Source organism: Cebus imitator, unplaced genomic scaffold (genome assembly GCF_001604975.1).
Source record: "Cebus imitator isolate Cc_AM_T3 unplaced genomic scaffold, Cebus_imitator-1.0 Scaffold232, whole genome shotgun sequence".
Taxonomy (NCBI): Eukaryota; Metazoa; Chordata; class Mammalia; order Primates; family Cebidae; genus Cebus; species Cebus imitator.
The window spans coordinates 1,806,050-1,830,004 of record NW_016107547.1 but is presented as its reverse complement, the minus strand read 5'-3'; the positions used below and the strand labels follow the sequence as shown (position 1 = coordinate 1,830,004).

Sequence of the window (23,955 nt, the reverse complement as noted above, 5' to 3'; positions counted from 1 at the left end):
AACACTGCATGTTCACACTTATAAGTGGTGTTGAACAATGAGAACACATGGACAGAGGGTTGGGGGCTAGGGGAGGGAGCAGGGGGTGGGGGGATAGGGGAGGGGGTAGCATTAGGAGAAATACCTAGTGTAGACGGCTGGGTGATGGATGCAGCAAACCACCATGGCACGTTTATACCTATGTAACAAATCTGCACGTTCTGCACATGTACCCCAGAACTTATAATTAAAAAAAAAGAAAGAAAAAAAAGAATGCTAACCCACTCTGTCTTTTGGATTGTTAAGTCAGCTCAATGTTCTACAAGGATCACTGAGAGTTAAGGGCTGGAATATAAATGGATCAACAAAGTGGAGAGGAACTGAGCAGTACCACTCTCTGCTGAGTGAGGGTGATGCAGGGAGCAAGCATATAGCGATAACATTTTTGTTTCACTTGTCCTAGGTCCAGCTGTAGGCAACAGTGCTCTAGTGACCATGATTTCTAGACATATTTTGAAGTGTGAGCACTCTCCCCGTTGAGTTACAGTCTCATACTTTAGAAGGACCCCTAATGTTGTTCATCTTGCTTATACTGTTTTCTTTAGGAACCTGACTTACTTTCATTTCTTACAACTACTGTCTTCAAAGCGACAGCCAGGGTTTCTGAAATGAAATCTGCCTAAAGGATTGACTTGCTTCAGAAATCTGTCTTTAGGAAATGCTACCTTCACATCATCCATGATGAAGTGAAGTGATTTTAGTTTGGAATATCTTAAGGGGAAATCATGCACTATATAATATTTTAGGTAGAACATTGAAACATATTGGTTAGGGCCCCACTAAATTAGCACATACTATAATTTAGGCAGAAGATATGCTGAGACTTATCTGTAAATTTTCTATGGAATAAAGAGAAACACCGTTAAGACTGAAGGGGGAATGTGTAAACTTTTTTAAGGGGACAGCCTTTAAATATATAATGAATAGAAACATTAGGAAATACTCTTATCTATTTATTAAATAAATCTTCTATAAGAATATTTACTTGTCAACACACAGGATTAATTTGGAATATTTGTATATTCGTGAAAAAAATGTTAAGACATATCTAGATCTGACTTTTCACTAATTCAGTATGGCCTCACCTTCATATAGCCTGAACTGGTGAGATTTTACTGTCTTCATTTCCTCTCTGTTTTATAATGAGTCATTTCTAATGCTGACTTTCTCTCTAGTCTAGTTAAGCTCATTTGCTCTGGTACTGTCCTTAGGCATGCATAACAGTTGGTCAATGCCCTTTTTATGATAACTCTTTATACTTGAGAAGGTGATTAAACTGCCTCTTGGCTCTCTTTCGCCAGGCTAAACAACCCCAACTCATTTAGCCTTTCCTCACAGGCCCCATTTTCTAACACTTTAATCATATTTTTGCTGCTCTTCTTTGGATCTTCTCTAATTGCTTTGTAACTGTTTTAAGATTTAACCTGATAAGCAGGCCAAATCCAAGGTTTGGCACTGGATAAATATTTGTTTAATGAGTCACTTAGAAATTAAAAGAGGTGGTGTGGTGTAAGGGCAAGAGAAATGTATGAGGAATCAGAAGACTTGAGTTTCATCCTTGTTCTGCCACTTACTAGGATTGAGCACAGGGTTACATCTAAACAAGTCCTATCAATGTCTCCAAGTTTCAATTTGTCATCTGTAAATTTGGGACAAAACCTATCTGCTCTGCCTGCCTCCTATAGTGAGCGTCAAATGAGATTACCTATGTGAAAAGGTACTTTGTTTTGGCATCAAAACACTATATAAACACTATGTGTCAGGCAACTTTCTAAATAGTTTGCATATATTAACTCATCATAGTACAGTTATCACTCTAATTTTACCAGGACCAAATGGAGGCACAGAGAATTAAATAACTTGCCTCAGGTCAAAAAGATAGTGACAGAATCTATGCTCTGAAACAGTTATGCTGCTTCTCTGAATAGACATGAAAGGCACAACAAAGCCATAAGGTATATATTACTGTGGTGGAGGATTTCTTCAGTAACAAATAGATAACTCTCAGAGAAACAACCTCTTCAAAAATTAATGTTTACATCGGTGATTGAATTAAGCAAGGCAGCTGTCCACCAGTGAGGAGAGCTTCATAAGCACAACACAGTAATAGGAATGCTATATTGGGTCAGGCCAATGGTTCATTTACCCTAGTACACCTAAACCTTCTTATGGAAAGTGCTCTTAGTTCTGGGATTCAGGATATCCAGTCTCTAAATATTCTCTATGTACCCTACCAACACTTCGTGTTTTCATTTCTCTCTAGTGCTGTCCTTTTCTATGTTAATTCTTATATCTGTAAATTTGGAATACTTCTCTTATAGATTAACTATTAAATAGAGATATGAAAGACAGATTGGTGCCTAACTGAAATTTTCCCCTAATGTAATCTCAAGGGTTGAAAAAAAAAAAAAAAAAAAAAAAAAGGAGCTTTGGGGAAAAAATATTGAAAGAATTTTTATTTACCTTATGTGTCTGAATATTCACAAGGAAAACCAGAACTTATATCATGACATGGGGAGGTTATGCTATATAACACTATGTTGAAGACTTGCTTGTATTTTAAAATTGCACCACACTGAGGCATTTTCATTAACACTCATTGGAAATAGAGTGCAATGTAAACTCAATTTATGCCCAGATCTGATCTATAGTAGACAGTGTTATAGTGGTGTAACAGGTACTTCTACCTCAGATAGTGGCATGAAATATCATTTTGTGGGAGACTGTAGAAGTTTCCTTTCATAAAAATAATAATCTCAAACGGAGCTTAATACATCCCTGGAGGATGGGAGCATCTCTAGGAAGAACTTAATATTGATTGTTATAAATGCTATCATTCTAATCAGGATCTGTATATTGAACTATAATAAATTTACCAAAAGACTGGTTACGAACCAATGAGAAAGGTGATAGATACTTCTGTATTTTAGAAATGCCTTTTAAAAATGTTTTCTATAAAGATATAACATGTTGAAGTTGTTGCTTCATTTAAATAATTTGTTTAATGAAAATTTATTTTCATATAAAGAAATCATGGCAAATTCACTATATCATTGGAATAAGCTTAGGCAGAAAGCCACCCCTTTGAGAAAATGTGTATTTTAACAATAATCACATCATGTATCTGTAGGTACTTTTTGCCTCTGGATGGAAATACAGCAAAATTGCAGTGGAAGTTCCAAAATGTACTTGTTCAGTCTCCATCTATCCATTCATTCATCCAACACTATATGCTACTTACTCTGTTGGACACTGGAGATACAATAGTGAAAGAGATAAACCTAGTCCTTCCCTCATAGAATTTATGGTGTAGTAAGAACACCTTAAATGGCAGAGAAAACAATAATGAGTTGATGATTTTATGACAATTTTTTGAAAGAGGGAAAAAGAATGAATGAAAGTAACTCTCTGTCCTTACCTAGATGTTGCTAAAACTTTTCTTTGAACAATATTTCCTGAAACATTGTATAGAAAGTATTTTAAAGGATACTGTGAATGTGCATATAGTAGAAAGGAAGATGGAGAAGTATGACATAAAAAGAGAATAGAATTTTTGAATGACAATAGTTTAGTTTTCCTTAAAGTGTCTGGTAATAATGATAATTTTTTCTGTAGCATTTTATGCTTTTAGCATTTTATGCTTTTTAGTCTTAAATTTAAATATCCAAGCTATTGGCCCATTGAATTCTATTTTTAAAACCATAAGTATTTTTCTTATATGCCACTTCTTACTTAAAAATTATATCAACCATGTGATGTAGAGAAAATTTTATTTTCTCCATTATGTAGATGTGAAAACTGAGGCATAGGTAAGTGTCCAAGGTCCCACAATTATATAGAACTCAGAGCTCTACCCACTGCTTCTTCTATTACATAATGGTGAAAAATCCCAGACTGCGGTATAAAGTTCTGTAAAATCCAAAAGACTTTAACAGAATATAAGATATCTAAGAAGCCAAAGTCACTAATACAAAAGAAGAAAAACAAAGTATGACAAGGAGGATGTTCTTCTGCTTTGGGCTATTAAGTAGGTCACCCACTAAAAGGCTATTTTGGTATAAAATTTTAGAGGGCATGTAGTACATACACCAACATCACTGACCTGATTCTTCACTTTCAAGATCTGAGAAAATCAAAGGAAGGTATTTTTTTTTTTCTGGGGGTGGAGCAGGAAAGGGCAGGTAGATCATTTGTGTAGCTCAAGAGAATGTTAGTTGAGAAACTTGATTTAACCGGGCTAGTGCTCTAGATTTTCTGTGAAGTATGATTCACTAGAGGTAATGCTGATCTTAACAAGGGGACACTTTGTATGTCTATGATACAGAGTCAGCAATTTTCCTCCTTCTCTTTCTCCTTTCCTCCCTTCCTTCCTTCTCTTCCCTTTCATTACGTATTGTTTTTTGCATTTCTCTTCTTGTGGAGGCATATCTGACAAATTATTAATATTTAATTTGCTATTAAATAGCTCTCCCAGGCAATAGCTGCTGACTACAATTCCAATCTCTGAAGCTGTTTTGGCCCTAGGTACACTGGGATTGAATTAGAATGAAAATGTTTCCCATACAGTTTTGTTTATGGCAGTGTGGGCACTTTGTTATTAACCGGCAAATTGAAACTTCTAAAGAAAATAATAAACTTTCTTCACATTTCAGCTTGACTCTAACCCAGACAGATCTGGTTTAGGGTGAAACATTTCTTCTAATATTTTTTGGTCTTAAATTTAAATATCCAAGCTTAATAATGAATATGTTCAGGCCCATTGAATTCTATTTTTAAAACCATAAATATTTTTCTTACATGCCGCTTCTTACTTAAAAATTGTCTTAAATTGTTTCTCTCTCTCTCTCCCTCTCTCTCTCTCTCTCTCTCTCTCTCTCTCTATTTCTGATCTAGAGGGATAATCTGCAAAAATATAGGCAAATTCAAAACTTGGTGAGTACTGTCCTGACAGTCTGTCAACCCATAGTTATCAAGAATGGGTGGTGATCTTAGGAAGGATCTGAAAATAGTACATATTCCAGCAATGAGGTTCCTGAAACAAAAACCCTATCCTTCTGCACTGCTTAGTCCCTTGTCTGTTACCTGTTGGATAGAAGGTATGGGAAAGGAAAGGGATTACTTTGAAAGTCAGTTGTCTATGAAACAGAGGTGTGAAGGGGTAAGTTTATCTGATAGGTAGCATTAAATTGCAAATACTTTCAGATTAATCATGGTATGCAATTTTTAACAGCTCAGATTTTCTTCTCTTTTCTTCCCCCCCCCCCCCGTAGCCACTGGGGAGGAAAAAATGATTAGAGAGACTATCAAAAACTGTTGGCACGTTTAGTCTGTTGGCTACTTAATTTATTAGCAGATACGGGAGCTGCCTCAGGTTGATAATTTAACATGTTGGCTGGTGGTAAAATAAATCTCAAACGTACCTGTTCCAAAATTGTGTTAATCCTTTCGACTTCGCAATCAATCAAGTATCGCTTTTCCTGCCTCCTGTCCATTTCTTCAATGATGCGCCTGAATTCTTGGACATCCTTTATGTTTCCCACAGACCTTGCTGTCACTTGCCAGTTGTTTTGCACTGCTGCTTCCATAATCGCTTGGAGGATGGAAAATCCTGAAGGAAGGAAAAACAGCTGCAGTGATTTAAAAATCTTTCTGTAGGTATTAAAGATTCTACTGAATTTCTATTCACAGTCCATCAGGTGCCTTTGAACCTTATCCATTATGGAAAGCAGGCTTAATCATAACCTCAGCCTTAACCCTCCGGACAGTTGGCACTTCCATTTTATTGTAAAGGAAAGAAGACTAAAACTTTTAGGCGCCAGGCATCAAGTGTCTACATGAGAGTTCACAGCTGGATTATATTATCTAATTGTTTATATTGACATGCATTATCAAAATACATGTGGAACAAAATCAAGAACTTCTTACAACTGCCTGCCATTTTCTTACTGCAGTTGAAGCTCATTTATTTCATCTTCTAGATAAATACAAGCATTTTGCCAAAATAGAAATAACTTTAGCAGAGATAGAGCCTTATGATAATATGGCTTCTCCTTACATGGATAGGACTATCCGACAAGGTAAATTATGTCTCCTAAGTAAAATAGTTTTATGAAAACCCGAAAAAGTCAGTTTATAACAAAGATATCATATGGGTGATCTCTCGATCACAACATTATGAAAAAGTTCAGTGCTTTCTCAATTAAATTTACCAGAAATTCCTGGCTCCTTTTTTATCTAATTTACATTAGATAGCTGTTAGCTGCTATTACCCTGGATCTATGTTGCATAAGAAAAAGAGAGAAGATCTGATGCATGAGTTTTGGCTAACCTTTTTGGAGTTAGGGTTTAAGAAGTTGGGAAGAACAGAATATCTAAAGTATGATCCATAAGAATAGCACAAGAGTTTTCTACATGCTGGTCTTTTAGAGTATTCATATTTCTAATATTATATTGTATCTATAGTTTTGCTTCTGGTTTGAACCCATATCTGAGTATAACTTTAACTATAGACATAATTTTATTGGGATATTGCCAAAAGCAGCTTGTTTCTTCCCATAAACCTAAATAGTTTTTCATTTATAGTCAAGTAATGACTAATGGGAGTGGGTGATAAGGATGATTTGCAAAGCCAAAATGATCTGTGCCATAGCAATTTAATGAGTGGAGGAGTAGAGAATGGTAGAGAATTGCACTGCCCTTTGAGCATGTTCCAGGTTCTGTGCTGTTTTGGGCTCACCCTGTAGTGTAAGCAGGCTACAATTCAGAATTTTCTTCATTGTACCATAGAAAATGGTATTGACATTTGGAGAGCTCACTTCAGGGAGATGGCAGCAGTGACTCAGCCGGTCATTATGACTCCTTTGTGTGCTGGGTGTATGCAGGAAGAGATCACAAATGAGACCCAAGCACTTAGTAATTTTCAAATGAGCAATTTCAGCACAGGAGCTCAAAATTACAGATCAGAGTAAATTACCATTGCTTTAAATGTTAATTCTTTCTCTTTTTAAACCAACCATGCATATTTATTTCTCAGATTTACATTTTTCCTGTCGGTTGTTGATGTGGTCTGTGTTTCAGTGGGAGTTGAGGGCACATGGTAGGCCAAGGCATGGGATTAAGAAGTAAACATAGGAAGAAAGAAATTAAGGCATTTGAAAATCTTTCTTAAGCATTGTACGATAAAGCCTCATTATTTTGAATCTCACTCATTAAGAATTTATGAAACTTCAGCAAGGACTGGGTTAAATTTTACTTTTGTACTATTTATGAATAAAGCATTTGCTAAATAATAATGTTAATGAAAGTGGACAGAGTCTTTAATATATTTCAAGTAAACCTTTTTAAAGGCCCTTTAGCCGAATGTAGGTGTTCATGTGTTGAATCAAAATCAGCCTTCTAGCAGTCTTTACTCATTGGTCCTATTCCACCATTTGGGATGACACAGAGCAAATTTAACCCCTTTTTCACATTGACAGTCCTTCACATTTTTGAAAGCAGTTAGCATGTTTCCCTTAACCTTCTTTTCCTGGGCTAAAGATGTCCCAGTCCTTCCGTTGTTACTTTTATGGCATGATGACAAGTTCCCTCACTGTTCGCTTTCTCCTATGGATATCTGTCAATATTTTATTGATCCTGATCATTCCAATGTGATCTGATCAGTATGGATGACAAGGAAATTATTGCTTTCCTTGACATGGGTTGTTATTTTAGCAGCCTTTGCCAATATTTTTAAATAACCAAATTATGTTGTTAATTAGTATCAAGCTTGGATTCAACTAAAACATGTCAGTTCTCTCCATAAAGATCTTTGCTCTGTAGACTCACCATCCATGTATCAAGATTTATTCCATTCCAACCTGCTTTTATCTCCCTTTGTTTAATCCCTCACCCCCTTCCAGTCCCCGCTTCTCCCCTACTGTCAAATTCATTCAAATCTGGAAAATGGTCTCACTCACTTATTCAGTACTCAGGCAGCCACACTTGTCTGTCCCTTTAACAGGCACATCTGTCTACACGTGCAGACCTTTCTGGATAATGTTCTTTGCCCAGGAAACCTCTTTTACTGACTTCTCATTAATTACTCCAGAAACGAGTAGATTTAAAATCATGGTAAATTAATTATAAGCAATGGAGAAATGGGTTTAAAGAATTATATCACATACATTTAAAATTTTAAAATAAAACTGGATAAACAAATTACTGTAAATACACATAAAATACTATTGTTTAAAAGAGCTCAATCTGTATATATTAACAAGAAAAGATTTCTGCAGTATATATAATATATTATGTAACAGGTAATAATAGAAAAAACAAGCTGTAAAATAGCATTTATGTTATAATTCTAATTTTGTAGATAAACCCTATATTTCTATATGTATGGAAAAAATCTGAAGAAATTAGCAGAGTTATCTCTGAGGTGTAGGATTACCAAGAACTTTTATTTTCACCATCATTTATTTATGTAAAATTTGGCCCTTTTACAAGAAGCAGGCATTATTTTCTGTAAGTACAAAAACAATAAATATGCAAAAGAAGTGCAACTCATGCTGTCCTCTCAGAACATAGGCTTCTGGAAGACATAGATGTTGGATGCGTGCTCCTTTGTAGGCTACATACTGCCACAAATGAGAGACCTTTTACCAAACACTGATTTACGGATCTTTTTATACTTTTGTTCTTTGAACCATGTTAATGTTACCTATTCAAAAATTAAGTAGAAAAAGCACACTGATTTTTTAGTGAGGGCATGTCTGGGGCCTCCTGGGCTATGAGCCTTGCTCACATTTTTTGAGCAAGTCAGAACGGTGACTGAATACTGCAGTGTCTTTTACCATGCAGAGTTTCTCTGTGTTTGCTTAAGCATGTGGCTGTGTACTATAGAACCCTGGGGGGAATGGTCACCTCAGTTCAGTACATGTCACTGAGCAGCCCAAGAAATCTTTTATTTGTTTTCATACTTAATTTATTCTAGTTTGACTGTTTCCTGATGAAGCTGACCAAAGAGAGTAAATGTGAGCTTGAGGGAGAAAGAAATAGAAAAATTTGACTAGGGAGGCAGGGAAAAATACAGGCATTGGTGCTTGTAGGAGGGGAGGTACGTAACAAAGCCCTGGCTTTGTAAAAATAAGCCTGCTGTTTTCGCAGCTTCAGAATTGTCATCCACTCTCTGAGAGCTTGAACATGCCCAATTTTGCAACACTACTTTTATTTGAGCAGCAAATTCTCTCATTCTGATTCCAGACTGCTGTTGCTCTCCACTTTCCTCTTCTTCCTCATTTTAAAGACTGGTAGTTATCATATAGGTAAGTGAGTGAATGCTAGATTGTCATCTGCGTTATACCAATATAACATAGGTTGTGACAAGGAGTGTAAAAGCAATTATGGATGAAGAACTGGGTTGCAGCTATGACCAATTTAATCCTAGTGGACTTGTGGTTGGGCTATTCTTGGCAAATAAGGTGTGACCATCTTGGTAAAGGGTAGTGTGATGGATACTGTGTTGTACCACCCAGATCCTCCTTCAGCACCATAGAGCTTATTCCTTCAGTTGCTGGGAAAGTTGTGGCTTAAGATTATGACCCCTTCCTGGGGTATCCTGCATCCAATGAATAATTACTACGGGATAGAAAGGCACAACCCTTATACCCCCGGTGAGATAACTCTAAAGGTAAGTCATCCTAGCTTCAGATCCCCCATGAAGGGTAAGCTGAGGCTGTTATGACTGCAACATAGCTCATTTTCTCCTTGTGCCGAAACCTGTATCCTTCTCTTCTTCTCACAATTGTTGATAATGAGAGTACCACCCAATAAACTTCTTGCATTCATGAATCTCTATTTCAATTTGCTACTGGGGGATTCATCTGCAACTATGAGGTTGACCTCATGACAGGGATAGCATCAGATACAAAAAGATCTCAAATATATAATTGTCAAAATCATTTTCACAGGGGGAAAGAAGGCCAGGATTTTGTTCAATGTATAAACAAGTGAAAAACCACTCCATGCTGAACACATTTAGTATTTGATCTGAAAACACAGAAGAACAATAAATAGGATATTGACATATGGAAATTCATAAGAAAGACACCCAGGAAAATATAGTTCAGGCTATTTTTGTTTCTGTTGTGCATCTTCCAGGAGGGGCTATCACCACCTGCGGTCAGCTGTGAATCTGGACTGGATCTCTCAGAGCCACATCATTTGTACTTCTGACAGGGTCTTTTAGCAGTCCCCAAAATGATGGAAGTTGCTGATATTGATGTACTGGCTTCTCATGAGTGTTGACACTTATAGCAATTTGTGCCTGGCTGGGATTCTCAGAGGGTTTGCCACAGGGCACCAAAAAGGTTTACTGGCCCTCTCAAAATGTTCTAGAGAGGCAAGTTGGTTGTCCAGTAGCCTATGCTAGAAATTACCTCTTTAATATTTTCAGGCTGATAAAGGCTTACAGTGGCCCATGAAAACTCCTGTAGCTTGCAATTATTAGACATAGAACCATAGCATTACAGGCTAGTACTCTTTCAGATGACTCAGACAAGTATGATACAATTTTTAAAGCTCTGTAACTCTTTTCAAATGAAATTTTTATGGAAGCCCAATATCTGAGACAGGTAAAAGTGGAGCTTCTTGGGTTTGAGGGGTGGTGCTTAGACAGGGGAAGTGACTTGCTAAATATTACACAGTTAGTTTAGAATCAGAAACAAGACTGGAATCTAAGCAAGCAGAGCTTGAGCTAAGGTGAGACAGGTGAAGCACTAAGGGTAAAAATTCAAGAAGGCACAAGTGCAGCCTCACTTGCCTTGCCCTAGTGTTGACCCTATAAGCAAGTCTCTTGGCTTCCAATTCAGTGGCCTTTCAAGTGCCTCATCTCCAACTTACTTCATAGCTCTCATTTTAAGATGACCCTTGGCAATATTTTGGTATGGACCGAACTTAATTCCTCATATCCTTTTATCTTCTATATTTGATGTCATACAACATCGTGATGTTCCCTTCCCTGTCTCCCCAGTACCTCGAGTAGGCCTATCACTACCAATTCCAGCCTTTTCCTTCCTCCTTCCCCATATTAAAACTTTCCTGTCCTATGCTCAACTCCATCAGCACCCTGCCTTTTTCCAGGTGCCAGCATAAAAATAGCTAATGGCTTCATGTGTTATCCTTTCAGTGAGCACACATACATTTTAGCAGTGACCTTAACATGAATGAGTTTGGAAGGAAAACATAATGTTGAACATTGATTTTGGGTCTGCCCAATTTATGGGGTCATTCAGATGATGAATTTGAAAGTTGGTGATGTGCTTGATGATTTTATGGAGTTTTACAAATGAGCAGCTGGTAGATATGGGATATCTCAAGCCGGGCACGGTGGTTGACGACTGTAATCCCAGCACTTTGGGAGGCCGAGGCGGGTGGATCACCTGAGGTCGGGAGTTTGAGACCAGCCTGACCAACATGGAGAAACCCCATCTCTACTAAAAACACAAAAATTAGCTGGGCATGGTGGCACATGCCTGTAATCCCAGCTACTTTGGAGGCTGAGGCAGGAGAATCGCTTGAACGTGGGAGGCGGAGGTTGCGGTGAGCTGAGATTATGCCATTGCACTCCAGCCTGGGCAACAAGAATGAAACTCTNAAACCTAAAAAATCCCCACACAAACCACTCAGTCCGAATCACCTTCTTTAACTGATTATGGTTGTTAAAATTTTACCAAAGGATTACTATAAATATTGTTTGATTTAGTCCTTCCTTATTGTTATTATTTTCTAATTGTTCCATCTATCCTTTATTCCTTTGTTCATATTTTCTTCTTCCTTGAAATCAGGTGAAAAAAATTTTTTTTTCTTTTTCTGTGTATTCACGTGCCTCTGTGACTTTCAATGCTGGCTGCACATTACAGTCACCCTCAGAGGTCTAAAAAATGGATGGCCAAGCCTGCCCTGAAGTAATAAAATCAGGATGTCTCAAAGTTATTCCTGGACTTTGTTTTGTTTATTTTAATCTCCCCAGGGGATTCTCATGTGCAGCCAGATTTGAGAATCACTGACCTATTCTAAGGGCTACCCAATACAAATGTGGCATATTAAAGCCGGCTCTTTTTCCTGATGTGTTCCTCATGACCAGCAGGAAGGTTCTGGGTGAGAAAGGCATTGTTCAAGAAGGACTATACACCACCTAGACATCAGCAAATTAAGACACAGAGGCAAGAAGGGAGGGCCCAGGCCAGGGTTACAAATTGCTTCTTCCTGTGGTAGATGAAGAATCTGGAAACGTCGACTGCAGTATGTGGGAAGCAGACCCAGATGTACTCAAAGCATTTTACAAATGTCTTTCCTCTTCTGACGTAGCATCTGCATATTTCTCTCTAAGTATAAAATTAATGTGTGTTCAGTTTGGACATTTGGGAAAACACAGAAAGTACAAAAATTAAAAGAAAAAGTATAGGTGCCTTTATTCCTCTTTCCATTCTATCTTATATAAATAGACTTCACACTTTTTATTTTAGCAAAACAGATTGTAATGCAGCCATGCATCACTTAACGATGGGGATATGTTCTGAGAAATGCATTGTTAGGTGACTTTATCATTCTGCAAACATACTAGAGTGTATTGACACAAACCTACATGGTATAGCCTCCTACACACCTAGGCTATATGGTATAGCCTATTGCTCCTAGGATATAAACCTGTACAGCATGTTACTGTACTGAATACTGTAGGTGATATGGTTTTGCTGTATCCCACCCAAATCTCAACTTGAATTGTATCTCCCAGAATTCCTGTGTTGTGGGAGGGGCCCAGAGAGGTAATTGAATCATGGGTAATTTTCCATGCTGTTTTCCTGATGGTGAGTAAATTTCAGGAGCTCTGATGGGTTTATCAGGGGTTTCTGCTTTTGCTTCCTCCTCATTTTTTCTCGCTGCTGCCATGTAGGAGGCCTCCCCAGCCATGTGGAAATGTATGTCCATATTAAACCTCTTTTTGTTCCCAGTTTTAGGCATGTCTTTGTCAGCAGCATGAAAATGAACAAATACAGTAGGCAACTGTAGCACAATGGTAAATACCTGTGTATCTAAACATATCTAAGCATAGAAAAGAAACAGTAAAAGTATAGTATTATAATCTTATGGGACCACTGTCATATAAGGGGTCTGTCATTGATTAAAATGCCATTATGGGATGCATGACTGTATTTGTGTCGTGCCCTTAAAAAATCTCACATTGTACCATGAATATTTTATTGTTATTAAACATTTTCAAACATGATTTTTAATGATGACATAGTATTCCAATCTTTAGACATACTGTAACTTATTTAACCATTCTACAGCATGAACATTTCAGTTTTTTCTAATTTCTCCTTATTATGAATAATGCTGTGCTGACAACACTCATACAGCATCTCTAATTATTTTCATTGAATAAATGTCTCTCAATAGGAAAACTGGGCCAAACATTTATGGACATTTTTAAGGCTCTTGATACATATTGCCAAATTGCCCTCCAGAAAGGTTGTCCCACTTTATGTTCCCATTAGCAGGATATGAGAGTACTTGTCTCTCTGCCCCCTTGCCAGCACTGAACAATGTATTTGCCCATTTGGTAGGTGAATAAAGAGGATTCTCTTTTTTTGTTAGCATTTTTTCATTAGTAAAGCTAGTGTCTTTTTCATTTTTTTGTCTAAGTTTATTCATGATTTTGAGTACTGCCTGTTTATTTCCTTCTTCCAACTTTCTAATGATGTTAATGTCTTTCTTATATATTTATAAGAGCTTTTATATATTGATGTTAAATGTCTATGATATGTGCCATATATTTTAATCTAGTTTATTTTATTTTTAATGTTTATGAACATTTTCATGAATAAAACTTTGACATTTTAATGAAATCAATATTCTTCTTCATAAAAAAAAATCATGTGAATGGCAAATAAAATTTGCTTTTTTTTTTTTTTTTTTTAAAGAGATAGGGTCTTGCTATGTTGTCCAGGATGGTCTCAAACTCCTGGGGTCAAGCAATCTGCCCACCTTGGCCTCCCAAAATGCTGGGATTACATGTGTGAGCCACCATGCCTAACCAAAATTTTCTCTTCTACTCTTGTTCTAGTGCTCACCTGGGCTTTACCCCAAACTTATGCCAACCTCTCTTTCCATTTCTTGCAAGTTTGGTCTCCATGGAATTTCAAATAAATTTCTCTTGCATATTGTGGCCAAATAAAGCAATGGGGAAGCTAGATATGGAGTGTGAAGGTGGTTTCTGAGAGAGAAGTAAAGAAATATAGAGACAGAGGAAAGAGAGAGATGATGAGCCCAATTCAGTTATTTCGTGGTATGTTTTCCCATATCTGAGAAACCTGATATACAAAAATCTGAACTCAGAGCCAGTGCTTCAGGCTATGATTATTTATATTACAAAGTATACATTCATTTAAAAATAATTCATCAAAAGACTCCTATAGTACATTTGAATCCACATTTTGTTGTTTAACTTGATTTAAACACTTTTAGTTTCCATCAAAATCAATATAGTGATTGTCTAAATTTGAGATGCTAATACAGAAACTGTTCTGTGTGTGAGGAGTTTGATATGGGAAGATCAAGAACCCCTATATATTTGCATATGGATGTCAGTCTGTGAATTTTATGCAACAGGATAAAAACAAATATTCACCCACATTCAGTCCTTAACTTACCCTTAGCAAATTAATATTTCCCTGAGGCTTCCCTTCCTCATAATTGTGTTTGTTTAAATTTTCCTTTAATTAAGAGCTGACCCTCTGCAAATCTTCTCCTCCTTGCAGCTGCATTATTAGGATGAGTACTTGGCTAATTTGTGGAATCATTGAACAGAAGGTGCCCCCAGTTTTCCAGTTCTTTTTGCTTTTTCCTCTCCCCCAATATAAATTATCTCTCAATCCAAATGAAACTCTTATACTAGACTGTCCATGACTTGTAACAGCTTCAATTGTGACCTGTTCCATGAAGGATGTATGTTTTAAAATTAGAATCCAGGACTTAGAGTACAGGGGCATACTGTAGACAACAGTAAGTGACTGATCAAGTATTGTGTGGCAAGTTGAGGTACGAGGTACCCCAATATCTTACTCGAGGCATTCCAAGTACTCCAATAGCTCACTTCAGGAGGCAACTACTGAGTACTTGTCAAGTTTAAGTTTGGCTCTGAAGCTGGCAATGTATGTAATCCTGCCTTGTCCATTTTTCTCTTTCATCTTGTTCCTTATTTGAACTTTGTTTCCTGTTGGTGAATTATGTAGCTCCATTCTCTTCTCTGTGAGCCAAGAAAACATGCCCAAATAGATATGTCAGTTTCATTGAGTGAAAGTAAACTTGCTTTGCATTGTCAGCTGAAAGGAAATTTAGAAGACCATCTGGAGTAGATTTACTTAACATCTGGGAAAAGCAGAATAGGCAAGCCTCTGATCCTCAGCCACACAAGATCTGATATAAAATATATATTAAAAAAACAACAGAAGGCAACTGGGATTTGGATTAAAGGGGATACTGAAATGAGTATGTATAATTCCCTCATGTTTCTGTTTGGTATCTAGATAATCATTCTGGGATAGACTGCCTGCGATGCAAACTCACAGAGGGCAGGAATTATCTCAAAAGTTTCTCTCTGGACTGTTGAGCTCTTAATAGATGCCATGTGATGATTAATCATGCCCATTAATAGGGTTTTTTACATGACATTTCCTCATTTGGCTTCTTAAACCCTTTGAAATCAGTAATTTCTAGCTCTGATCATGTGACTGACTCTCCTAGGGAGCAAATAGTGAGTGACCTGGATGTTAGCAGGTACTTTATGGATACCTGGGGCAGAGAGCTGACCGTAGATCACAACCAGAGAATGCACTTGCCTGTCCTAGTTGGGTGGCAGTGGGAATAAGTCCTTACACATGATTAAAAGGGGGCTTTACTTATGGGTTGGAGGAAGGAGTGCTACCAGTCAGCCACAGTACATATTCCTCCCAGGTCCAATTTATTCCACGTGGAACCTAGTGACTACAAAGAAGAAGATGACCACCCACCCTGCTGCCCCTTCTCCAGCAGAAGATGAACTTTGAAGAGATTTCCAGAAGTGAGTATATTTTATATTGAGCATTGATAACCTGGATTCTGTGCAGAGTAGTTCACATTGTGGCCCGTGTCTACGGACTTATGCTCAGAAAATATGTGTTTAGGTTCCACTAAGCAAAATACTTCTCATCAGTCAAGTCACTTATCAGGGAACATTCTTCAGCATTCGCAATTTTTAGGAAGCAAGGCCAAGACAAACCTCTTAACATTTCTGAGTTTTGGATGTGAGGGATGAATGATGGTTACCAGTGAGAAGGAAAAGGGGAAAGAAAGTGAGGGTGAATGTATGTCAAAGATGAAAGGGGTCTGGATTTGAGTGCAAAGGACTGTAGCTTATTCTGCCTGCTGTGCCTGCCAGGAGTGCTGAGATTCCTTGATCCTGATACTATTGGAGGGCTGTCAAAGATAATGTTAAGGGTAAACTCTTGCCTAAAGGATATAGAAGAGCCAAAGATACAGTCCTGAGGACAACAGAGAAAAAGTTGTTCTCTTGAGGAAAAAAAAGCTCTTTTTGACTTAATACTATGGTTTAAAATCTGCTTGGGAAACACCCAAAATGGGGTTCAAGACCCACAAGATAAATAAGTATTTTCATGTACCCACCACCAAACTAAAGAACCCCACATAAAACACCACCAAGACCAGCTCACTTTGATTAGTTGTTTACTTTCAATTGAGTTTTTCCAATGGGGATATGAGAGTGAATTTAGCACTATGGAGTAGGGTATAATGTCAAGGCCTTGGGCTCCAGAAAGAGTGGCTGAATCTTGCGTGAGTTGCAGAGAGGTCAGGCTGTTTGTGGTGGTCAGAGTTCTTCCAAGTTTCTCAGAATTCTCAAATATGAGAGCCAGAATTAGTGATGGCCCCAGTCTCTTCATTGTACCAATAAGAAACTGAAGCCCAGAAAGACAAAATGGTTTGCCCCAATGACAGATTCCAAACTTGACCATGACTGCAATACTTGTCTTCTTTTATCTTTTAATATTAATGCAAAATAAAGTTACTGTGGCATTTTTTGAATAAAGATTCATTTTGATATAGACTAAAAGTTAAAATCCAACAGGAATATCATGATGGATATATCCCTTGCACTTTATCAACAACACACCTGTGATTTTCCTTCAATACCTTTGCATGGAGGAGCCAGAGAGCCCACAAACAAGTTTATGTGTTAAAGCATATCTTCCTCCTGAAATGTAGCTGGAACTCCCATTTAGCACTGGGGCCCACTCTAATGTACACAGGCTTCAAAGCCTATGGTTTGGCTCACCCTGCTTACTCACACAAATTTTCATGCAAGGCACAGCCTGCTCCAGTATTTTTCATCTCTCATGATTTACTCTGGTTGCCCTCCACACCTAGAAAAGCCTCACTTCCATCCCACAAACCTTTCTTTCATTTAAGAGTCAGCTCAAAATACATATCACTGAACAGATCATCTGAGTGAGATGGTGGGAAATGAAGAGTCCAAGCTCTCACATCCATCCTCTATTAGCCTGAGAATCGTCGGCTATAGAGGGTTACTCCCATCTCTAAGGGATTATAGCTGAATGCCAAATTTAAATCATTGTTTGACTAAGAGATTTGTGGTTTTCTTGTATTGTATAACTTTTTTACTCTCATCACTGAGATTTTAAATTGAACTGCTTTCCCTTGGGCTGTCATGTGGGGGAAAGGATAGAAACTAACATTTATAGAGTGTCTACTTTGGGCTAGGTACAGTCCTAGTGATGTATACACATGATCATATTTAATTCTTCTAACCCTAAAGAGTACGCAGTTATCCCAAATTACCAGGTGAGGAAATTGAGGCTCAGAGAGGCACATGTTCATGAGGAAAAACACTTAACTAGTTTGGCTTCTAAGTTCACACTCTTATCTTTTTTCTTCATCAGTGACTGAAATTATTCCGACATGTTCTGTTGTCCAAGAAAGTTGGAATCGTACATTTTTCTATGTGTTATTCCACGGCAGGGAGGGCTCCAGAACACATTGTTGTGTAAATACCTGAAGATGCCCAGGATTTTTCAGGCACACAGGAATACATGCCATGCAATCAATTTAAGTCAGTGCTTAAAAGAAACACAGTGGTGGTTCTCTGGCTAATGGCATATTTCCCATCAGTTAATCACCAACTTTGTAATTGAGCTGGAGTCACCAGACTGGGCAGGTTTCATCATTGTTTGTGTCCTTACTTATTCTTGACACTCTCTCAGATGTCCCCACTCCAGAGCAGTGGTTTCTTCTGACTTATTTCTGTCAAAGTTTCTAGTTATAAAATTTGAGCATTATCTTGGACTCTTCTACTGCCCTAAGAGTAAACAAGTCAAATGTATTAATTCTTTGTGTATCTGCCACTTTCTTTATGTTCTGATTACTATCAGCTATTTTGGAGTTATTATTGGTACATGCTTGGGCTACTCCAACCGTCCTCTCCTTTCAACCAAGCTTCTCAATAAGGTCAGGTTTAACTTCTTCACTCTTTTGATTATGTTACAGCCATGCTCATTCTCAAAAACTTTCCAAGCTTTTTTTTTTTTTTTTTTTTTTTTTTTTGCCCATAGGAGGAAGTTCAGAGAAGGCATTATAAATGTTTCAACTTGCTTGCAATCTAGGATTTACCTTCTAAAAAAGTCTTGGGGACCTCATTAAAATGTGTGAGCATGTGGTTGTTCTTTTCCCATTCTGGGACTCAGTTTCCTCATCTGTGAAATGATATTCTATTTCTAGGAGTGCCATAAGGATCGTATAAATAGGTACTGTCAGAATTTGCAGGACGGATCAACAGAATTCCTTTTTTTTTTTTGAGACAGAGTCTCGCTGTGTTGCCCAGGATGGAGTGCAGTGGCATGATCTCAACTCACTGCAACCTCCATGTCTTGTGTTCAAGAGGTTCTCATGCCTCAGCCTCCTGAGTAGCTGGGATTATAGGTGCGCGCCACCATACTCAGCTAATTTTTGTATTTTTAGTAAAGATGGGCTTTCGCCATGTTGGCCAGGCTGGTCTTGAACTCCTGTCCTTAAGTGATCCACCTGCCTCGGCCTCCCAAAGTGTTGGGATTACAGGCATGAGCCACCATGACTGGTCAATAATTCTGTTTTGATAGGAGACAAATAGAGGCTAAAACTTAGAAAAAAAGGAAAGATAATATGAAAAGGGGAGAGACAGAGAAAATATCCTTCTAAAGATTTCCGCTCCCTTATCCTGATTGTTCCCAAATAAGATTTCACTTGGCAATGGACACTTTGTCTAAAGCCGTGGAGCAAAGATATATAAGCAAACTAGCTCACCATTTGATCTAGTCTTCTTTGCCACTGATAGCATAGATTACTAAAAAGGTTGGCTGGCCAAGATATGTGGACGAGAAGTAAGCTGACTGGCCCTAGCAGTCACCAACGTCATGACTTTGGCTTCATTTAACCAGGGGATATATGCAGCTGAGCTAACTATAATATTTGTAAAGAACACACAACCACATGGCAATAACTGAATTTAGGAGTGCTTCAGCAAACTAGAATCTGGGGGTGGGGAGTGCAGAGAGGGAAAGCGCTGAGTCACTTAGAGTTAAGATGATAATTTTTGAGATGGACTTCTGGGAAACAGTACTGGCTAGGAATTTATTTGAATAAAATGAATCTAATTAGAAATTACATAGCTAATCATCATGATGACTGGATTAGTGCAGGGAATAGTTGGCCATGCCCAAAAAGCTTCTATGCTCATTCAGGCAAAGTACTCAGTGACAGAACTTAACAAAATGGTTGTGTTCCTCTTGGTTGGGCATCTGATCTCCTTAGCCAGTGTCTTAAGTCTTATGTATCATTTTGAGAAAGAGGTGGAGTGGTCAGGTCCTGTGAAGATGAAAGTATTTATTAAGCTCTCCAGGAGAGTTGAGTAACCTGCCTAGGCAGGCAGGGATAGTGGATAAGGGGGAAAAAGTTAATTGTAGCTTGGAGACCCCACCAGAGCCAGCAATGGGCCAGCCCAGCAAGACTTGTTTCCACACGACCACTGGGAAATGTAGGTGTGGGGCCCTTCTGGATCCCCAAGCTGTGCTACTTTTAAAGGCATCTTAAATTTGCCAGTGTGTTTTAAAACACTGTTTGACAACCCCCTTAGGCCATAAAACATGTTTATATTTTGGATCAAAACCACAAAATCATAATGCTTTGGAATCTTCTTAGGGAAAATTCCCCATCTGCGGTGTCTAACTCTGTAAATATCAACATAATAGAGCATCCCTCAAAACAAATACAATTGTTCTTTGAAGGTTATTAGCATTATTTGAGCAAAGAACACAATCAGCAGCAATGCTAAAGAGGAAAAGATTTGAGAATTACCTTAAGAGAGAAGCAAGGCAGTCAGTTTCTCTAGAAAATTTATGGTTTTTTTTTTTTTGTTTGTTTGTTTTAAACAGAGTCTCTCTGTGTCACTCAGGCTGGAGTGCAGTGGCACGATCTTGGCTCACTGTCACCTCCATCTTCTGGATTCAAATGATTCTCCCACTTCAGCCTCCCAAGTAGCTGGGACTATAGGCATGTGCCATCATGCCCTGCTAACTTTTCTGTATTTTTAGTAGAGACAGGGTTTCACCGTGTTGACCAGGCTGGTCTCAAACTCCTGACCTCAGTGATCCACCTGCCTCGGCTTCCCAAGGTGCTGGGATTACAGGCATGGGCCATGTGCCCTGCCTGAAAATTTATGTTTTAACAACTCCAGGAGTTATACGCCTTATGCCTCAGAGAAGAAATAGGCTTGCTCTGTCCAGCATACACTGATGACATCTGGGTCCTCCTCAAGGGGTTCATTGCTCTCCACTGAGGAGGTAAACAGGGCAAAAGGCATATTTCCTATAACCTTAAAGTTGTGGCAACTGCCCAGCTTAGCTGGCCCCACTTGGATAGAAGATTGTTTTTCTTAGCATGAAATAAATGGATTGTGCCTTGGATGATGTAGCTGCTTCCATCGTCTTAACCACTGATGCAGATCACAGCATGAGCAATGTGGCAGCAGCAGCCATCCAGAACCACTATGAAAGTGTATGCGATGAATGGAGTGGCTAGACATGAAATGAGTTTGGCCTGCATGATTGGCTTCAGGAAGCAGGGCAGGTACCTAGGAAGGCTTATTCCAGTAACCCAAGTCCTAAGAAGAATACCCTACACTAAGGTTCACATTTGTCAAATCCTCTGCACAGCTCTGGTTACACTAAAAGTCCTTTTTGCCTCAGCATGAAAGGATGCTATTGTTGACTGCTAGGAGGAGAGGTTGACGTACCACAATCTTATTCCAAGCAGCCGAGTTGGGTCCAACTCATTTAGGAAATGAGCATATGTTCTTGCTACTTTAAGTATGGCCCCTATGTAAGCATATCAATTATAGAGAAGATCCCAAAGATGCTGTACTTGCTACTTAAAGTATGGTCTATAGATCAGCAGCATTGGCATCATCAAGGCTGATTGTTAGAAATGCATGCTCTTGGGTCCCACTCCAGAATTAATGAACCAGAATGTACATTTTAATAAGTTCCGCGGCCAGGCGTGGTGGCTCACGCCTGTAATCCCAGCACTTTGAGAGGCCGAGGCGGGTGAATCACGAGGTCAAGAGATCGAGACCATCCTGGCCAACATGGTGAAACCCTGTCTCTATTAAAAATACAAAAAAATTAGCTGGGCATGGTGGTGCATGCCTGTAGTCCCAGCTACTTGGGAGGCTGAGGCAGGAGAATTGCTTGAACCAGGGAGGCGGAGGTTGCAGTGAGCCGAGGTTGTGCCACTGCACTCCAGCCTGGTGCCTGGTGACGGAGTGACACTCTGTCTCAAAAAACAAAACAAAACAAAACAAAAACCAAGCTCCTCAGGTGATTCATAAGCACATCAAAATTTGAGAAGCACTGGCCTAATCATGCTTGTATAATGACTGAGAACCATGCTTTGGCTGGTTAACACAGATTGGTAATTCAAGAACAGGAAAGGCCCAGGCTGCAGTGGAGATTATGGATTAGATATAAACAGTATAGGGCTGGGGGGACCAGGACATGAGTTGGCAAAGTTTAGAGAGTGACCAACTTGCTCAACCTAGGCCCAAGTCAAACCTCTTTAACATGTGGAAAAAATGTATGCAGATGTGTTTAGGACAAACTGAATTTCAAGTCAGGGTCCTCATTACTGGGCATATTCCAAACAAGGCAGACCCAGGGAAAATCAACACTATGGGGCTGGAAAGTACCCATTCCAAATGGGCAGCACAATTTCATCTGTTAACCTGTTGTCTTGCCATTCCCATCAGCCATGGAGGCTTACAAAGGTCTGTGGCCGAGTTCTTGGCACAGAGACTACAGTGCACAGTGGCTTCCCATAGAGGTAGGTAGGAAGGCCTGCATGTAATGAAGATGCTGGACTGAATCCTGGAGTAGCGAGGAGCAAGAGATTCAGAGGACAGTCTTCAGTCCTGTCTGCCTGAGAATCTGATATAAAACTCCCAAACCTGCTTAGAGGTGGGGAAAGGACAGTTAAAGCAACCAGAGGAAGAACTATAGAATTGCTTCCCCTTAGTTGTGTCTCTGCCCTGCTTGAAGTGCTGCTATTTGCTTCCAGTTTTTGAAAATCTCCCAAAGTTTTGCCTCCGGTGGTTGCTCCCAAAGAATACATTCCATGAATCCCATATCAAATCCTACCAACTGAAAGCCATCTAGTTTTAGTTCTCCTTGGACCAACCACAGAATCCACATGACAATACAAAGAGAAATGTTATCTCCAATTATCATCCTCCCTGTCCCCCTCTCTGCCCCAATTTAGTCAGCAAGTGCTATGGAGCTGTGCAAAATGTTATAACTCATGGGATATTTACACTGATGAAAATTCTGAAAGTGGCCTTCCAGGCGCCTCAAGCTTGTTTCAAGGGTAAAGTTGCTGTGACAATTTTGTCCTGGCTTTGCGTTGATGGTGCTGACATGGAAGTGAAAGACTTGTAAACTGTCTCCTGTCCCTAGAGCCTGACAGTCTCCTGTGCCATTTTAATTTGAGCTTTTTGGATTGGAATAGGATGAATGAGCAGAGGAGGTTAATTATCCTAATTAGAAAAGAAGTGAAGCCATGGCCCTTTTAGGTCAGACATTTGGACAAAGCTCCCCTGGCTCCAAGCTTTCGGCATTAGATAGTCACTTGAGTGCCAGAGGATATACAAAGCATCTTCCCCAATCCTCTGTCAAAGTCCCTGGAGCAAGACAAAGAAGAATTATTTTCAGGAAATGGTGTGTGATCAACTTGTGCCCCAGGGCCAGAGAGAGGGTTATCTGGAGGTGGCAGATATGTGGGCACAGCTGGATGGGTACAAGTGTGTTGGTTCAACCCTAGGTTCCCTTACTCGGTCTGTGGCGCCAAGAAAGCTCAATGTAGCTTGGAGAAATAATGCTGTTGCAATCATTTCAAAAGATATGCATCCTCCTCTGAGCCTTTTGACATTCCTATCTTCAGCTGGCTGAGGCTGTGATTGTATCTCTTTGGAAGGTAAGCTTCTCTGGCCAGAGGATGCTAGTATTTTTTGAATCAATATTTTGTTGTTGGATGTATTGATTCCCAGGTGCAACACCCCTCTCTTCTACTTTCCAGTGTATCATATCTTCTTTGAATAGATCAACCCTGCTTTCAATGTAGAACACGCTTTAGAATGTATGTGGAAGTTATTAGCACAGTGCATGGCACATAGTAAGTACTCAATAAATGTTAGTTTACTCCCTCTCTTCTTTCCAGGGAAGAGTGTGTCTGGGGCTTAGCCTCAATAGTCACCTGTTCTGCTTTCTGAGCGTTGTGTTT

At 39.0% G+C, this 23,955-nt stretch overlaps 1 protein-coding gene across 7 annotated transcripts in view; it reads right to left on the bottom strand.

The window, feature by feature from the left end:
- The window catches only part of GRIA3 (glutamate ionotropic receptor AMPA type subunit 3), a 316,886-nt gene that overhangs the window by 159,245 nt on the left and 133,686 nt on the right, over positions 1–23,955 (bottom strand). For all 7 annotated transcript variants that reach the window (XR_001816157.1, XM_037727483.1, XM_037727484.1 and 4 more), the window contains one exon: positions 5,460–5,647. Coding sequence is in view for 6 of the 7 variants with exons in the window: in XM_037727483.1 (XP_037583411.1) it covers positions 5,460–5,647 (188 nt within the window). In the remaining variant the exon portion in view is untranslated. The remainder of the gene's footprint in view (positions 1–5,459; positions 5,648–23,955) is intronic.